Source organism: Rhipicephalus microplus, chromosome 10 (assembly GCF_043290135.1).
Source record: "Rhipicephalus microplus isolate Deutch F79 chromosome 10, USDA_Rmic, whole genome shotgun sequence".
NCBI lineage: Eukaryota > Metazoa > Arthropoda > Arachnida > Ixodida > Ixodidae > Rhipicephalus > Rhipicephalus microplus.
Window position 1 is genome coordinate 18,186,333 of NC_134709.1, and position 18,703 is coordinate 18,205,035.

An 18,703-nucleotide genomic window follows, 5' to 3' on the forward strand; every position below is an offset into this window, starting at 1 on the left:
GAGTCATTTGTGCGTGAAAAACGCGGGGCACGTTTCGATCTGCTTGCCATTGTGCGCGTGACCTTCCAATTTGTTGCTGTCGCGTTCGTTGCTTCGCCTTTGCGGAAAGGCTGTGACTTTTTCTTAACAAATGAGAGTTTGCAGAAAACTCGTGAAATCACGAACCGTTTACCGTCACAGGCGTCATAGTACCGCCGTATACTTCTTGCGAATCGGAGACGCAGGCGGTGTAGATGTAGGTCACACGTCAAGTAACGAAAGGGCGTTACTTCATGCCCTTACACAGTGTCAGTGCGCATAGGTACTGCTGGACAACGCTGACGTAACCGACGTTATGCATAGGTTTGCCTGACACACAACTGTAAGAACTAAAGCAGCGCTTCAACAAGTGAGATACACTTTCTATCACTGCTTTAGGTGAAACTAACGTGCAAACACTTCAATCGTGCGCACTTTCAATTGTGTCTATATAGAGGACAGCGCAGATCTTCATATCCTATCACGGAGTGACGCTTGATCGTGTAAGGTTGTTTTTGTTATGTTTTGCAAAGGATAAATGGAAGCACTCAAATTGTCCACTTGGCGCATGAAACAATCAGAATATCTTGTTCGAAGGGGGCGCAACGACGCTCGCTTGCTGTACATAAAATTTAAATAGGCAACGCATGCAGAATTCAGTACGTATTATGCATTATGTATTCGTATTATATGTGAAGTGCTAAGATATTTTCCGTCTGATGTGTATTCTTCCTTTCTAATGGGTCGGTGGGTGTAAAACTTTATTGTTGCAAGACGCCCGTTAGTGCGCAGTTGGTGACTCCCACGTCGAGACCGCGCTGGCCAAGCCTGTCACCCGCTCCGCGGGCCTGCTGGACGGTCCAGAGTTGGTCGGCGTTTGTTAGCTTTTTATTTTGCGCAGGTGAAAGTTATTTTAGAGCCCCTTCTGACAGAATGCGCAACAGACCCATAAGAAATTTCAAATAAACAAATAATGCCCCACCACGTAGAGATGGCGTTTTTTTTTTACTTTTGTTAGGCGGCGCCTTAACAGGACCTATAGCTCAGCATCCCAACTCGGAACAAATGACGTAGGATTTAAATAAGAGGCAACGGTGTAAGGTACGCAGCTCCGCATGACTCCGAAGTTGATTATTCGTGCTCCACTAGTATGATTGTGGCTATTGATGCAACGGTAATTGAAGGATTATGGAACAAATCCCAGCTTAACGAACGGATACGAAAAGTCAATAAAGTAACGATCCAGAGTTTTACACGTCAAAACAAAGACATAACTATAAGGTGCGACCTAGGGTAGGTCTCTAGCACCTTTGCACTGGCGTCGAACAATACATGAGCCACAAACATTTAGCCACTTTTGAAACAAGGGCGCGCACAACCGGAATCGAACTCTTTTCATCTTCGTTGTACCACGAGGCGGAGGAAGACTCAGTAGACACCCCATACGAAGCAAATGGAAAATAAGTTGCTTAACCCTTTCGTGCATCCTGATGCGACTACGAACGGTTGTTCACGGCGCGTACAGGAATCCGGCGATTGGATCGTATAATTGTCGCGCAATTGGTCCCTCGCTTCGGTTCAACGGGTCGACCTAAAAAGGCACCACGGCATAAAATCTGTCGACGCTTTCACCACCTAAGTGCATCTGTTGTTGCATTGCTCTTCCCTATTGGTGTCAGATGCCACTATGAAAGGTGTAACTCCGGCACTGCTAGCAGGCCTGCTGACTTGGGCGAGTTTTGCTCTGCCCATGCCAAATGGAAATGAAAAGAGAGGTGAGTTTGCACTACTGTTCGTATTACGAATAAGATTAAACTTTGCGAAAACTGCTACCATCAGCCGAGAATTTGATCGGTTTATATCACTTTCGTTAGCTGTATGTCTGAAGAGGTGCTTTTGTTCAATACGGCTCACACGCCAATCAAATCACATACGTTTAGATCACTCCGCTCTATAAATCGTAAACACCTCACACTCAGAATCACGATCTCCAAGTACAGACGAAACGTCTTAACTCTATTCCCAGCCCGGCAATGTTCAGGTAGCTCAATTCACAGCAAACCTGTGTTCAACATAATGTCCTAAAACAAATAGACTTTGATGCCACCATGGTCTTGCATTAGCCGTTACAGCTTGGCGCCGTATTTGACACATACAGTGGCATTTATCGCTGATGATATGCAAGCTAATGTAACATGCAATGTTGGAGAAAAAAAAACAAGAACAACAAAACAGCGTATCCGTTTTAGCATACAGCAGTTGTGGAAGTTATTCTGCACAAATGTTTCAGTGATATTGCTAGGCAATATACGATATCAGAACGAAAAAGCGAACGATTGGTTTCAGTGAGTATTTTTTTACAGTTACTGACCGTGCGTTGTCTTCACCTTGCACGTGATTAGCGCCGATTCGCAATCTAACCACGTCCAAAATTTTGGCGTCAAATCTCAGCATCAGTGTGGGTGTCGTTAGTTGGGAGCCAAAAAAAAATTATCTTGTCCACGACCGAGAAACCTAGAAATAGGCGAATAAAAGAAAAAAAAATGCTTTGTCCGACTGAGAATCGAACACCTGCTGCGTGGCAAACAGGTGTCACGAAGCCACAAAATTGTTTGGACCTGCTTCGATTAAAAAAAAAATCCTATTTGAATGCCGTCAAATGGAAGGAGTCTCCATAACGCATGTAAGTTTGCATGACAGACACGTAGAATTGTGCCACGCAAAAAAAAAAATAAAAAATCACGTGAACTGAGCAACGGGTGGGTGCTCTAAAGGCATAGCCATTACAAAGCGCTCAAACATGTTGCATCATCACCACTTTCAAAAGCATCAACAAAGTGAGAACCTGCGTAGAGGTTAGCGTATTGCCTTGCGGAAGCGTACTCGGCCCTTCACTGGCTCGCATAAGCAAGGATTGTGACGTATATAGCGCACTATTTAAAAACAAAAGGCAGTTCTACTTACTAACTTCGAGGTAGTAAGTTGTCACAGCATTCACTATCTAAGTAGTACCTGCAGGTACTAGACCACACACACCTACTAGCTTAGAAGCAACCAGAGGTAGTAAATGTCTGTGATCTACTACCTGCCGTTACTACTTAAGTAGTGAATGTTGTGACAATTTTTTACCTCAAAGTTAGTAAGTGACACTGCCTTCTTTTTTAAAGAGCAGAGGAAAGTTCGAAAAGGGCATTGTCACGTGAACGGGCTCTCGTTTCACTGCGGCCCGGTCGGGACACGAATTGAGAACTATAGCCAGGCTAACAGTTGGGACAGTGATGTGTACATGGGCCCGACTGCGCAATCGCGTTCCACTCTGTAGATCGCGAAGCGGAAGTGTCCACCAAGTTTTTGTGTCAGTACTCTTCAAAGGACGCAGGAATAATTTTTGATTTCACCAACCTCCATGTAGAGAGAGGCAAGGCTGTCAGCGAAGATCGTTTGACAACATCACACACTAGTTGGTCCGGATGAATCATGCCAACGGTCAAAAGTAAAATGAATGGGACTAAAAACAAAAAAGTGATATTGCTTCTTACGAAAGTCATATAATGTGAAAAACGATTGCCAGCGTATCGCACCTTGATGTCTTTTACTGCCGTATATTTGGTGGACGCTATAAAACATTAAACGATGGGGAATGGGTGGAGCTTTATAGATAGCAATTTGCAGAGTTTATTCCCACAGGTGTTGGCCGTTTATTGTATGGCTTGCCACACCAGGTGTTCAGAGATATTCTATGATCACATCAACACACCAATAGTGCGTACACAGTCACAAAAAAAACGCCAGAATATACAAGACAGTCCCCCAAAACATGCGCTTTTTATTTTTGTTGAACATGGCACCAGCGCTGTTTTGGCGCTATCAAACTATATAGCGTGCTTATTTTTGACTAATGAAAATTTTAGATGAATAATACAACACAGGCCGGCTTTTAACGTTTCCGAGACTTAAATTTAGGCAGAGATGAAAAAGGTTACTTATGAAGCAGCCCACGACGACAGACACAAAAGGAACAATATATCCGCTGTTCTTTTCGTTCTTTTTGTGCCTGTCGTCGTGCGCTGATAATAAGTAATCATGAACTATCATCAACTTGCCCAAATTTCGACATTATAGAGGTGGAATTATTTGCTGTAGCTGATGTGACAGTCAAATGATCAATTACAGAAAAACGCTAATTCGCTTTCTTAAGTTACTAACATCAATGGAGGTGTTAATATAATGAAGAGTTCAAGGTCATTGCAATTTATGGACTATGCAGCGCTACTAGGCTGTTGCAGGCCTGATTCGCCCTACAGGTGCCTTTTCAACATGTTCTAACCACAGCGGTTTTCTGAGAGTTCCCTAACATGTCTCATGAAACCAGAAAAGTGACCATCGGCGTCGACGGCATCAACACTAAGTGATCTAAACAAATCATCATACGATGACGTCATCATACTAACACTTCCAGCAGTGAACTTTATCAACATTCGAAAGCACATCAAATAAGCTGTGAGCGAGAAATAGAGCCGGATAGATCATTTGCGAATGCTGAATCCAAGAGGATAGCAAATCAGCGTGACATTTAGCATCCTCTTGGATTCATGTCACGCTGACTTTGCATCAAACCTAACCACTTTCTTACTGTTTACTTTTTCCTCCACCCTCCACGTAGAAGACTACTTTGTCTGTGACACACCCGTGTGCCTTCAACGAGGTAAGATATTCTGAGTTTACATCGGCATGTTTCCGTTGTTTACGTACATTTTTAGCGTACTTTAGCATGCATACATTGCTATGCAGTATCATTTCACCACAGATTGTGCGCCAGTATCCCGTGCTGTAGCCAAAACGTCTTGTTATAAAAGTGCTTTTTATTGTGGTCGACGTTACCCATTACAATGCCTCCTCCACTTTGAGACGGAGTGCTCTCGAATTCCGAATTTTATAAATTATGAGTAACAACTATTCATTTAACAAGATTGTACAACCTTAGAATTGGGGATGTTCGAGCTTCCCTACTGCTTACAATCAAAGCAACTATTATCGCTGAAGAATGCGGCGTTCGCAGTAAGTCACAATGTCGTAATGCAAAGCACTGCATTGCGGAATTATGCAGTTCGCTCCAAAATTGTGCAGCAGATTCACTGCAGACCCGTTTTCTTTACGTTATAGCGTTCGCTCACTTAAAACACACTGAAGTAAAGAAAAAAAATGTATTCCCCGTTAAATGATGCGGAATACTGTTCCGCGTTATTTAACATGACGAACCTCCTATGCCAAGCATTACGGTTCATTAAGTTATTTGAAAATTTAATTTACTTACACATTTCAATAAAATGAAATGATGATACCACTAGCTATTTCAATTAATTTCACAGCGGCCTCAGCTTGAAAACCCAAGGACGAGTTCACACCGAGGTTTGATATTAAATATTCCCCAAGTCATTGCAATTATTGCATGTAATTCCAACTGAAAATGTAAACCACAACACTAATTTTATTTAGAGAAGTTTTTCAGAGACGTGCAAAGGCAAATCGGGAATTTAACATTTTGTCGTATGGAAAAAAAGTACAATAAAAATATATTAACCTTTCTAGAATACTTCCTACAAAGATAACGACAGAAGTAGTCACGAATTCAACAACCTGTTGCAAATACATTGCTATACGACTATACAGACATCAACTGCAGCAATTCCAACTTGTAGAAAAAAAAAATACCGCACGCAGTTTTCACGTGCACCGTTAAGAAGTACAAAGTTCGAGGGGACAGTCACAGCGTGTTTTTCTACTGGCGAAGCAGTCAAGAACTAAGATGTCGTATTTCTACAAGAGAGAAAAAGGTACACCACAATTAGGCCTGATTGATTGATATGTGGGGTTTAACGTCCCAAAACCACTATATGATTATGAGAGACGCCGTAGTGGAGGGCTCCGGAAATTTAGACCACCTGGCGTTCTTTAACGTGCACCCAAATCTGAGCACACGGGCCTACAACATTTCCGCCTCCATCGGAAATGCAGCCGCCGCAGCCGGGATTCGAACCCGCACCCTGCGGGTCAGCAGCCGAGTACCTTAGCCACTAGACCACCGCGGCGGGGCACCACAATTAGGCCTGACTTCCATAATATGTCAGGATGTTCCTGGAAATTAGTGTCGTACACATCGAACAAACTCAAGACAACGAAAATACGCACATAACCTCTTTGGTGCGATCAATGTCAGTGTTAAATATATGCTTCCATGAACTTTATACGAAAGCCTAAACACTGAATGCTGCCGAAAATTAGTACATGCATTTACGTTTTTTTAAACCAACACACGCACGTAGGTTTTTTTTTTATTTTGTAATTTCACCCATATCTATTGTTTCATTGTTTGCCTTAACGGGATCTCTTATGAACAGTTCTTGTACCTCTCCTCTAACTGTGTAGCTGGTGACTGAGATGGCTGTTCATGCATGAAAGGGGATGTACCATCAAGCTTCTTTGTTTAGCGTCTTATGTCACAGGTCCCGTTAATTAGGGAGGCGATCGCCGGGCTAATTGCAAGGGCCGAAGTATCGGCCCCACGAACTGCACTACGAAAGCACGGACAATTTAGAAGCGGTCCTATTTGGCACGTCAGCAGACGCCGGCTGTAGTCCAAAGAACGAGTCAGAGCCGAGAGTTGATAAACAAAACGAAATTATATTCTCAGGTATGGCAGATCAAACGATACACAAACATACATCCTCGGCAATATCTCAGTACAATATTTCACCAATTAAACAATCGACTACCCCATACAATCAGCTACACTCGAAACAACGGACACAAACAACAATACGTGCTACAATGCAAACACATGCATCAAACAACCAAGAAAATTAAAGACTAGGAGTTCGAAGATTTATTCAGTCCAAAGTTTTTGCAACAAAGTCAGAATGATGCTCTTCCAAGAATCACTCACCCAAAGTCCAGCGCTGTTGCCGGTCTGCTGCCCCCAATGTTTCTCTTCCAGCAAACCTCGCGTCTTCATTTGGCCGCTCTCCAAGCACCAAACGTCTTCGCCGGTAACACGTCGGCTTCCCACGCGCAGCTGCTGCCACGCGTCTTCGCTCGCGGGCGGTAGACACACTCTTCTGCTTGTAGCACTAGCCTTCACCCTTCAGGCGGAAACCCTCTTCATTACCTGCTTTGTCACTGACGACAAGAGCCTTCGCCGACTCGGCGGAATGACCCTACGCACACTTGCGCAAAACTTCTTTCATCTCCTGCCTAGGCAGGCCGAAGACGCCGCCAGGGCCCATGGGATCATGGCCGTCGTGTAGGTTTGGTCCTCAAGTTCACCTTTCGCACCTGAAAGGGGAAGAGGACCTTTCTGCTAATTAAATAAAGTTTGTTCATCATCATCATCATTTCCTGCCTACGCACACTGGCGTAAACTGTCTTCATCTCCTCCCTACGCACACTGGCGTAAACTGTCTTCTCCTGATTTGCCGTCTCCGCTGCTCGCTTAAATACCTTTCACGCTATATTCCAGAAAATTCGAATCGTTTCGGCGGCACCATGCACAGCCAAGGAAGGCTGGGGAAAGAGGGAGACGTATCGAGGACCGTCCGCGACTCGTGACGCAACTCTATATCACCACGCCCCTTTCCTTGCAGATCTTTCCAGGGCTTCCTCGGCGGTCGATGTGAGGACGTTGGTCGGCGAGGCTACGCTTCCGAGGGAGTTGGGGGGGGGGGGGGATACGGCGCGCCCGGGGAGTCTTTGGATGCTTGTTTTTTTTTTCTTCTCTAGCGCCGACCCCAAAGCGACCCTCAGGCACCCGGCACCGTCACTGTCGCTAAAACTCGGCGTTGTGCCTTCTTTCTAAGCGCTTGTTTGTGACATCTTATGCGATGCTCGGCCCATTGTAATGAAGGAAAAAAAAAACTTGATCTGGCTTGACTCGTCTACATTTTTCTTTCAGCGAAGATTATCAATGAATCGCTCAACACATCGGTTGATCCGTGCGAAGATTTCTACTCATACGCTTGCGGTGGATGGATGAAAAGTCACCCGATACCAGCTGAAAAGTCTGCGCTGGACAGTTTCAGCGTACTCAACGATCAACTGAGGGATACACTCAGAGGTGAGGCAGTAGATGAAAACACCACGAGGTTATCGTATGTCTACGAACTTTTATGTAAATTTTTTAGGGGCGAAGCTCCTTAAGGCGGGGGCTGTGCGTCCCCTGTAAGTAGCCACCTCTCGTTCAGTTCTTGCAGCGTTCACTAGATGGCGGTACTTGTAGCTGATGGTGAAAAGATGCAAGGTGTTATAAACTAGACGGCGGTACGTGTAGTTGATTATGAAAAATGCGAGGTGTTATAAAAGAGGAATGATGCCACATATGGCGCGTGTCATCGTTCGATTTAGTGCGGCGACGTACGCTAGGGGGAGCGTTGCAATAAAATCGAGTGGGCAAAATGTACGGAGGATTCATGGTTTACCAGGTTTACCTCCGGAGCTTCGCCCACTCATCATTATTCACTTCGTAAATGTGGCGGCCCTTTTTTCAGCACAAACCAGCAGAAGCACCACGCAGATACAGGTCGGCGTGAAAAACTATAGGCTCCCGTCTAACTTCTTTCAGGTTAATGACCAGAATTTGGAAATATGTGCAAGTGTCGCAATTTATCGTCGGTGACAGCGGTTGCCTGCTGCAACTGAATAACAAACAGGCGAGGAAAAAAAACCGACAAAAAGAGCTAGTTATCAAAAAATGGTTACCGGTCACGTACAGCAGAGACCTATTTGATGATTCTGTTAAATTGCAGTGTCACTCTACAAACCGCGTGACTTTACATTGAGACCGCATGTGTTTTTATTGGGCGGTGTTCAACTGTACTGCAAAGTCTTTCACTTATACTGCAATTTTACCAGAATGTTGCACTATAGATGTTGTTTCTATATTTACCAGAGTAGTTTTCGGTGATAACATTTTTTTTTCAAGTGACTCGAGTTTTTTTTTTTGCCCGTTTTTCACACTGTAATGGCAGGACGCCGTCGTAGCCACCGAGAGATGGTGCCACATGTATATGTCCCCGAATTATGGGGATAGAGGATGAAGATAGTATCTGTAATAATAGCTAACAATATTTATTGCTTAGCAAGTTACAGCGTTAATAATTAAGCCATCGGTATCGGAAACAATGTGAAAACAAATATTTGAAGTCTAGGATTTATAAAACATGTCTGGGGAAATAAATTGAGACCAATACCACAGCCGATGTCGAGGGATACAGTGTACAGTTGCATGCACGATGATCACCGCGGTAACGTCAACCGGTAGTTTGTACAAACAAGAAGAAAATTGTGCAGTAGACATACCTGGCTATGAACATTCACATATACGTAGTTGAGCCAATCACGAAATGCGCTAGACGAATGACTGTTTTCTTCACGAAAAAGGGGGAAGTTATTGAATGCTAGTTTTTAAGGCCTGCGTCCCGCGCAGTACTTATTTACTGCAATACAGTCAACGGGATCAAGCTCGATTTTTCTAGAAACAACCATCACGTACTCATTTTTTTCTGGGGAAGTCGGTCCAACGCAAACTTGAAGGCCTTCTGAGGAGCAAAAGTCGAGCAATGACAATTTTCATAGTTAACGGAACAAACTCTGCCCGATTCCGCAGTACGTTATTGTATAAAGTGCTAGCAATATGAAAATTATTTCATTTTACTTCTAAACTGACTCTCATGGAGCCGCTGAGCGACGTAGCGATATGTCCAGCCCATCGATCACGAAAACAGGGCGGCCGCTTAGCGAATAATATCAAAGAAAATAATATCTCTGGTTTTGCGTACATGACCACGATATGATTAAGAAAAGAATGCCACGGTCAAGGACTCCAGGAATTTCGAATACCTCGGATTCTTTAGGCTGCACCTAAATCTGCGTATACGGGCCTCCAGTACTACGCCTTTAAAGAATCATGACCGCCATGGGTGGTATCGAATCAGTGACCATTAGGTCAGGAGCTGATAATTGTAACCACCGTACCACAGCGATGGCCAGACCACTCAGCGAAGTTAAAGGTTGGTTGGTTCATAGACCCCTATTAGATGACGCAACCCACCATCGGGGATGGTGGGTAAATGTTATGAATAAACAGTTTTTGAAATAAATCATTAGTTTAGCGGTCTTATGAACACTGAGTGCCTTTATAGTCTTCGCTCTAATGTACAATTTACTAGTTGGTGGGCCAGTCTTGAAGTAACCTTTTTTATGTTATTTGACTTCAGATCTCTTAGAAAACATTACCCTCGTTGACGAGAACCAAACCGTTGTCGACAAGCTCGCACTTTTCTACAACTCTTGTGTAGGTGAGTGACAAGTTTCACAATTCTTCGCGAAGGCCATATAATTATTGTTCTGGAAAATACGTAAGAGCTTGCCACACGGGTTTTTGCCATATGAGTGTCATTCCCATAGACGCAAACACTCGAATGCCCAACTCAATGGATAAACTCAATGACTCAACAGAAGTCAGCTGAATACACTGCTCTACTAGGAGATAGAATACAAAGGTTGAAATCTAGATCAGCGGGCAAGCATAAAGGACAGTAAAACTGAAAAGTGGTTGACTCATCCTTTTTTCAAATGGCTGACTAACAATGCACTGATAGATCTGGCCTGCCGTTTTAAGAATAGCTTAGTCTTGATTGTGGAATAACAGCCACACTGTACACCAATATGATATAACATTCATAGCCACACTATAGCCTTTCAGGGCTGACGTACCAGCGCATTTTCGTTAAATACGCGTGGATGTATCACGGCGAAAGCTTAGAGGCCGAAAAAAGTGATACTTCTCATTTTTGACGCACGTAAAGTTTGCTTGAGCAGATGTTTGAATGTTTCTCGTACTAACTTTGACTAACTTGACAAACCATTATAAATTGTAGCGCTATGTTCAAAATATTTAACGCCTAAGTCACAATGTCAAGACAGACAGTAGCAACATATGCATCTCGGTCTTCAATCACCACATCTCAGCTGTTATCTTGGTTTACTCTACCACTGCAAAGCCAGAATGTCGAGAGCCCTCAATGAGAAGCTCACATTGGCCCCCGTGTGTCTCTTTTCTCCCCTCGTGTTCATTTTTTCTAACTTTGCGCCAGTTACAAAAAAATATGACTTATGGCACAGTCGATAGAAAGCCGCAACTTCAAACGAAGTTGGCCTTGACCCAACACGAATATGCACTCAGAATTAACATTAGACGGTATCGCGATCATCGGTGATTTTCTTTTCTTTATCGATTTTAACCATACTTTTATTCTTACCCTTTCAAAAACGCACAAACTAGGTTTAGAAAACAGTCACCCGCAATGAAAAGGTTTAGCTCCCACAACAAACTAAACAAGGCACTCTCTCAGCAGCGCTCAAACATAGAAGTACTGCATGCAAACAACAAACGCCATTGTAAAATAAATAATGTCAAACCAGAGTGCAGGGACAGCAAATAGTCGTGGCTTTTTTACACTTCTACAAACTAGACAAAGTGGCCACACAAGAACATTCTTTTTTTTTTTTTGTAGCGAAAGCTACACTGGCCGAGGTTGAGCAGTCTCGCGTTGCTCATGGAGAGCCGCCGTGCGCATGCCCGAGGAGAGGTGACGTCACACGGCGCACAGCTGGCACGCACGCCGGAGAAGGCGTGAAGCTCGAGTGACGTGTATCTAGTGAACTGGGGCTTGATTCGCGTGAGATAACTCGCTAATACGGCCATGCGTCCGTCCGTCTGTACGTCTGTCTCTGTCCGTCCGTCCATCTGTACGTCTGTCTCTATCCGTCCGTCCATCTGTACGTCTGTCTCTATCCGTCCGTCTGTCTATCTGTACGTCTGTAAGTCCGTCCGTCCGTCTGTCCGTCCATTCATCCGTCTGTACGTCTGTCTCTGTCCGTCCGTCCGTCCGTACGTTCATCCGTCCGTCCATCTGTCTGTCTGTCTCTGTCTGTCTGTCTGTCTGTCTGTCTGTCTGTCTGTCTGTCTGTCTGTCTGTCTTGGCATAGCCGAGCTAAGCCATCTGTGATCACTTCGTCGAGTTCCTGGCAGCCACTCGAACGAACTAGCCCCCGAAGCAGCTTTTTCAGCAAAGAGGAATATAGAGGTTACAGATATAATAAAAAAAATCATAGTCAATGAACTCTACCTATTCTTTTATAAACCTGGTTCAATATTCCAGCTGCACCCGAGCTGCCCGATCGACGTGACGTCATGTACGACATAATGAAGGTTTCCGGAATGCGTGACTGGCCTAAAACGGGAAACTCCAGCGAGGAAGTGCAAAACGTGACGGGATCATCAAACACCACGGAATCGACGAACACGACAGATTGTACAAACATCACCAGCGTCATCATCAGGACTGGAATGTCATCCATCCTGAGCATCGGGGTCGGAAGAGACACCCGAAATCTAGATAGTTACGTGATTCAGGTACGCCTATTGAGTAAATACGCACGCATACCCGGTTTTACGACAGTGTAATGCGAATGCACAGCCTTCGTAACGTCACAAACGCAGATGTGTAAGTTGCAACCAGATGATCCACTGTAGTATTGATTGATTGATTGATTGATATATGGAGTTTAACGTCCCAAACCACCATATGATTATGAGAGACGCCGTAGTGGATGGCTCCGGAAATTTCGACCACCTGGGGTTCTTTAACGTGCGCCCAAATCGGAGCACACGGGCCTACAGCATTTCCGCCTCCATCGGAAATGCAGCCGTCGCAGCCGGGATTCGATCCCGCGACCTGCAGGTCAGCAGCCGAGTACCTTAGCCACTAGACCACCGCGGCGGGGCTCCACTGTAGTATGCTTATTATGAAATCGCTCCACAAATTCCATATAGTTGCCCTCAAAACATCGTCGTCTATTTGTTTTCGTTTTCGTTGTTTGTGGAAGGAAGAGTTTTTGAAAGTTTATTCATGTTGTCTATGCAAGCACGCTTCTTTTTGCATGTTGGTTAGCCAATACATTATGAATGATTTTATTTTGTCACTGTTTATACTGCCATACGTGCATAGAGGGCATCACACCCTCAAGCTGATTGATCAGCTTTTCCCCTCTGGTATCCCGCAACCCCATTGTAAATCAATGAATGAATCAAATCAAATCAAACTCACCTATGCATCAGCGTAGAAGCCCAGTTAGCAGCAGGGAATACGCAGCAGCGAAAAGCTTGTAGAAAAAAAATAATAACAATAGAAGAAAGAGAAACCGGTCTGGTGGTAAAATAGCTGCACGAATGGTCCCGATGGAAACCAGCCATGGAATGCGGATAGCGATCCACTGCGAGTAAGGATAATTCGTTCCAGTTATCTTTCCCGCAAAGCCGGCCAGAAATAGGGCGGTAGGTGACAATCTTACAAATGTTTCTGAAATTACTAAATAATTTTCATTCACGGAGGCAAAACAGAGCAAACGACACGACAGATCAGGCGTAAAAGATAGGATCAAGTGATTTTTTGTTTTGTTTTGCTGTGGGTCAAATAGATTATAGATCAGAATATACGCAAGTGTTACCAACTTAACGGAGTCGGCCAGCCGGCACGAAAATAGTAAATGAACAATAAGAACACGAAGCTTAAAAGCTAACGCGTGTAAATCTAGAAACACACCCAGAGCGTACTTATTGTTAAAAATAACGACAAAGTGAGCGTCAATCTCGCTGTAATCATTTTAGATGTAATGAAAGCCACTCGTTCAACAGAGCATGTCGGTTTTTCTCATAGCGGATGATGGGCGCTTCACAAAGTTCGCGCATGCGCCGACGTCTGTCTTACACGCTGCCGTCTGTGCCGTGTACGAATGAATCCCACAACTCCCACAAAACTTGTTTGCAATGGAGTTAGTTTCTATGTGACACCAGTTCCGGCGTCTGTCTTCTATTTCGCCCCAAAAGACAGTTATAGTTTAGCGTTAGCGTGATAGCGTAGGTTAAGGGAATGGCGCTACCGTGCAGCAAACGTTCGTTGTAGGCAGCGTCTTATACCCCTGTCACACGGGCACCCGCGAAGACCGTTTAACTCCCTCGTCCTTACGACAACGAAGATGCGGTCCGTGTCACACGGACACCCTTACCCAAACGAAGGTAAACGGAGCGTTTCGCTAAGGACGTTCAACGATCTCCCTTCGCAGCGAAACGAGGTACTCTCGTCCCCAGCAGTCTAGAGGTCAGAGAAAAATTTCGAGCACTAAGTGGCAGCAGTGAAAGAATAATACATTTTGGCAATCTTAAACGTTCTTTCGTTGCAGTACTCATTCACAACGCGTGTTTGTTCACATATATTTACGCCCGCAAGAGTTCACTTACTCTCAACACCGATGCTCTACACTCCGTGCCTCGCACGTGGTGCCTCGCGAGTTGGGCCCAAGGAGGATATAATATCCTCCTTGGTTGGGCCGGCCGGCGCCATTGAAAAATATTTCGTCCATGCGTGTGGTTGTGGTCGTCTCTGTGTCACTCATGGCTGAAGAACACAAAATGTGCGCTCACGAGGCAAGGAAGCACAAGAACTTTCGTACACAAACATGAACACAGGCAACAAAACAACTAAAAGCACAATGTGGCCAGCGTCACTAGCAGCATCGCTACATTTAGCGAATTCGTTTTTTTTTTGAAAATATTTTTACGGTTTGTTAGCCTCTTACCTGCTTAATAGTGGTTTTTTGTAAAAACCCTAGAACGAGGATTCACAAAAAATCAATAGAGATGAAATCAGATTACTTTTGCGAAAATCAAACAGCGCCAGCTGAGCCCCCTCACGGCAACTGTTACAACCTTGTCATTGCCGTGTGCACTGCCACAACTCCTTCTCCATCGAACCACCTAGGGGAGATTTACGTTGACGGTGTTCAACGAAGTTTAGTGGTGGCCGTGTGATAGGGGTATTATAGAGTGAAATAGCACTTACGTGGTTGACGTGCTCCCAAGGGGGATGGTGGCGCCACCTATTAGATGGTTAATAGGCTGAACAGTGAAAATGAAAAGAAAACGAGTATTTTTGCCTATGCCACCACGTGAAGCATTGTTAGAAGTTTATTTTACTGATAATAAAAGTAAATAAATATGAACCACGCACCAAACGCCAAAACATCTACGTTGCCGATTTGTTTACATCGATGTAGTTAGGCCTAGGCGCGTTCGAAATGGGAAGCTATCTCAAAAACTACGCCAACTTATCCGTCATACTCGGTCATCGAAGCTAACTGAAGGCAAGCGAAGCCACTTTGAATAGTCGTTTGCTGCGAACAAGATGAATCTTTCAACAACTGCGCCAAAATCACTTCGAAGCGGGCGTCCGAGAGCGCCGCCCTGTTTACGTACACTACGTGCACCTACGCTACCTTAAATCTGAAAAATACCGTGCGTACGGTAAGCGGTACGGGTAACGTACGTATCTGCGCATGCGCACTTCGATTTCGGTATCACGGTACGTCCGGTATACTATAACTCTCTAATGACCCCCAACTCTAACGTGCTAAGGAGTACACAATGGCGGGCGCATATTCGATTGAGTGATATGCGAGCTTTAACGTCCCCAAAAACCACCGTACGATTATGAGACACCCACATATTCGATTTAGGCGGGAATGCTTGAAGCCCGTGTACTTAGATTTAAGGCGAACGTTAAAGAAACCCAGGGCCTCAAAATTGATTGATTGATTGATTGATTGATATGTGGGGTTTGACGTCCCAAAACCACCATATGATCAGGACCTCGAAATTACCTGACTACTTCACTTTGGCGTCTCTCATATTATTATTGTGCTTCATGGACATTATGATTGATTGATTGATTGATTGATTGATATGTGCGGTTTAACGTCCAAAAACCACCATATGATCAGGGCCTCAAAATTACCCGACTACCCCACTATGACGTCTCTTATATTATTATCATGCTTCATGGACGTTAAATCTAAAATTATTATTATTATTATTATTATTATTATTACTATTATTATTATTATTATTATTATTATTATTATTATTATTATTATTATTATTATTATTATTATTATTATTATTATTATTATTATTATTATTATTATTATTATTATTCTCCTTAAAAATGCGGTGGCCTAAACCAGAACAAGGTTAGGCAGAACAGGCTACCTAACGTCGCTCTGCTTTTTATGGCCAAGTGCACCGCATTTTTTCAGAAAACGAGACTGAGCATACAAAAGAAAAGCACAACTTCGCAACGACGACTTATACAAAGCGCGTCCTCTTATCGCGTATTTCAACGGCCAAGTGTGACTGTTTCAAGCGCAATCCACTAGAAATAGGAAATTTACAACTATGCGATAAGTTTTCGAAAGTCTGTGCAGTGTCTTTGTACTTTAAGGCGGCAGGAAATTGTTTCCTAGACTTTATTGCGGTAACAAAGTACTGGTTCTTTAAGGGTACACCTAAGGACGTACGCGTCCAAGCCCATAACTTCTTTCGTAGAAGTGGACATATCTTTCTAACTGCTTTTTTGTTACTTGTAAAGCCAATACAGATAAAATATGTCATAGTATTATGTTTCCTGACTCTACTTTTCTTGTGCACCTCTGGAGGTTAGAATAATGATCAGAAAACCGGCATTCACTAAACAATTAAATTGGTGACAGGTTAATATTGACAAGGAATGTTTTGTTCATCATGCGTTTGTGCAAGCAGAGTGCACGTTTGAAAGCACTAAAAGCACTGACACAAAATATCTATAGCTCATGAATCTCGGGCATTTAATTATTAACTTCCAGTGTTAGTCTGTACTGCGCTTCTGAAATTTGTGTTACGATTCGAATTTCTCAAACCAGCCCACCACATTGTATCTTCCGAAGCTATAGACTCAGAGCGCAACAACAAACAAATGTTTTTCTTTTTTTTTTCTTTCAGCTTGATCAATTGGGTTTCTCCTGGGTAGGCCGAAAACAGCTTATCAACCAAAACACCACATACAGCAGACCAATCATCACCGCTTACAAGAACGTCATTCAAGTGGCCATGAAGTTCATGAAGCCCAACCTTAGCGACGAAGAGATCAGTGATCTCACTGAAAATCTCGTCGCTTACGAAGGACAGCTAGCCAATGTAAGCACACCTTTATCACTTCGATAAGCCGTTGTTAAAACACACTCTCCCCGCCCTTTCTACACACAAGAAACATCATGCGCACTTGGATTCTCAATTAAGGGGGCCGAACAATCGAGGTTGCGAGTTCGACTCGTGGATTGCATGTTAACCTGTATACTCGTCAAACACGTGAAACACGTGAACATACTCTACGGTGTGAAGTTTCATTTGAATTTGAATTTCAATGTGCCGCAGTTCAACAACGTCGCTTGAGTCCACCACTAGGGAGGCACGAAATTAATTATGACCTCACCTAAACAATTATATCTCGATTAATAAAGTTGATGTCGAGTGCTGTGCGTTTCGTAAGCTACGAAAACTGATTCAGGTCAGCCTTTTTCTTCCGTTAAAAAAATGGGGGGGAGGGGGAATGGGGGTGAGGGGCATGACGCGCTACGTCAAAAAACATCAACAACATTTTGGCATTTTTACGGTTGTTGGCAAAGTCATTGTTTGTAAAGTCAGGCATTATAGTGGCATTATAGTTGTTATACGCATTATAGTTGTTGGCAAAGCCATATCATTAGAGTGGCTGGTTATTACGCTCCTTGAGCGCAATCTCTACGTTTGCAGCTGACAGCGCCACCCGAGGAACGGAGGGACCTCTTGAAACTTTATCACAGAACAACCATGGAGGAACTGCAGAATAATTTTACAAACGTAAGTACCTCCAAGCATTCCAATCATGCCTCTGCGGCAACAAGCAAACTACTGCAACGTCAAAATTACCGAGGTATATAAAAATTTTGCGCTTTGATTAAAATAGCATTCACAACAACCAGACAAAGACAACGCAAGGATTGACAATAATGCCGCATCCTAATTGTTATCACTCTTTTCAGTAAAAAAAATTTAGTTTATTGCTTGTCACGAGGCCACCTATATAAATATTGTCTATCAAAATTACAGTGCAGGTTCGTGGTGATTAATATTCTACATTACAAAGGTACCTAAATATCTTCCGATACAAAAATGGTTCTCAAAGCTTTCGGTTTGGCTCAACATGGTATCATTTATCCTTCATCAATTACTCGGCGTCAGCAACGTGCGACTCGGCACTTGAATTCTTAAGGTCCCGAAAAACCGTTTAGGTAGTCACGAATTGGTCAACCGTGTTCCCTTAACCACCGTGGTGTTCTAGCTATTACTACGCCTAACCACCGACTCGCAAGTAGCGGGATTGAATCCTGGCCGCGGCGACCCCTTTTCAAATCAAATCAAGACGTAATTACGAAAAAATGCGCAAAACTTTCGGACTCGTAGCCTGCGTGACTATAGTAGCTGGCCCGACAAAGAAAACACGCACGATCGGTAATGGAATGATTGGCTATATAAATATGCAAATTTTAGCGATGTAGAAATCTTCGAAGGAAAAAAAAGCTAGGATTCTTAAGACAAAAAAAAACAAGCTTTTAAAGAAAGGTTAATGTTACGTGTAGTTTTTACACCTAGAGGCACAGTGTTCCATGGCTTCAGCTCCGAAAAAGTGTCGCAGGGAAGGCCTTGCAACACTTTTTGAGC

The 18,703-nt window shown here is 43.7% G+C and overlaps 1 protein-coding gene across 3 annotated transcripts in view; it reads left to right on the forward strand.

Annotated features, from left to right (window-relative positions):
• The first annotated feature begins 287 nt into the window (after positions 1–287).
• The window catches only part of LOC119180809 (membrane metallo-endopeptidase-like 1), a 38,213-nt gene continuing 19,797 nt past the window's right edge, over positions 288–18,703 (forward strand). The window contains exons 1-8 of one of the 3 annotated variants that reach the window (XM_075875161.1): positions 288–388; positions 1,698–1,793; positions 4,682–4,723; positions 7,967–8,128; positions 10,287–10,367; positions 12,234–12,487; positions 16,946–17,140; positions 17,756–17,842. In XM_075875161.1, the coding sequence (XP_075731276.1) occupies positions 1,706–1,793; positions 4,682–4,723; positions 7,967–8,128; positions 10,287–10,367; positions 12,234–12,487; positions 16,946–17,140; positions 17,756–17,842 (909 nt within the window). In that variant the 5' untranslated portion in view covers positions 288–388; positions 1,698–1,705. The other 2 variants (XM_075875159.1, XM_075875160.1) reach the window with 2 other exon arrangements.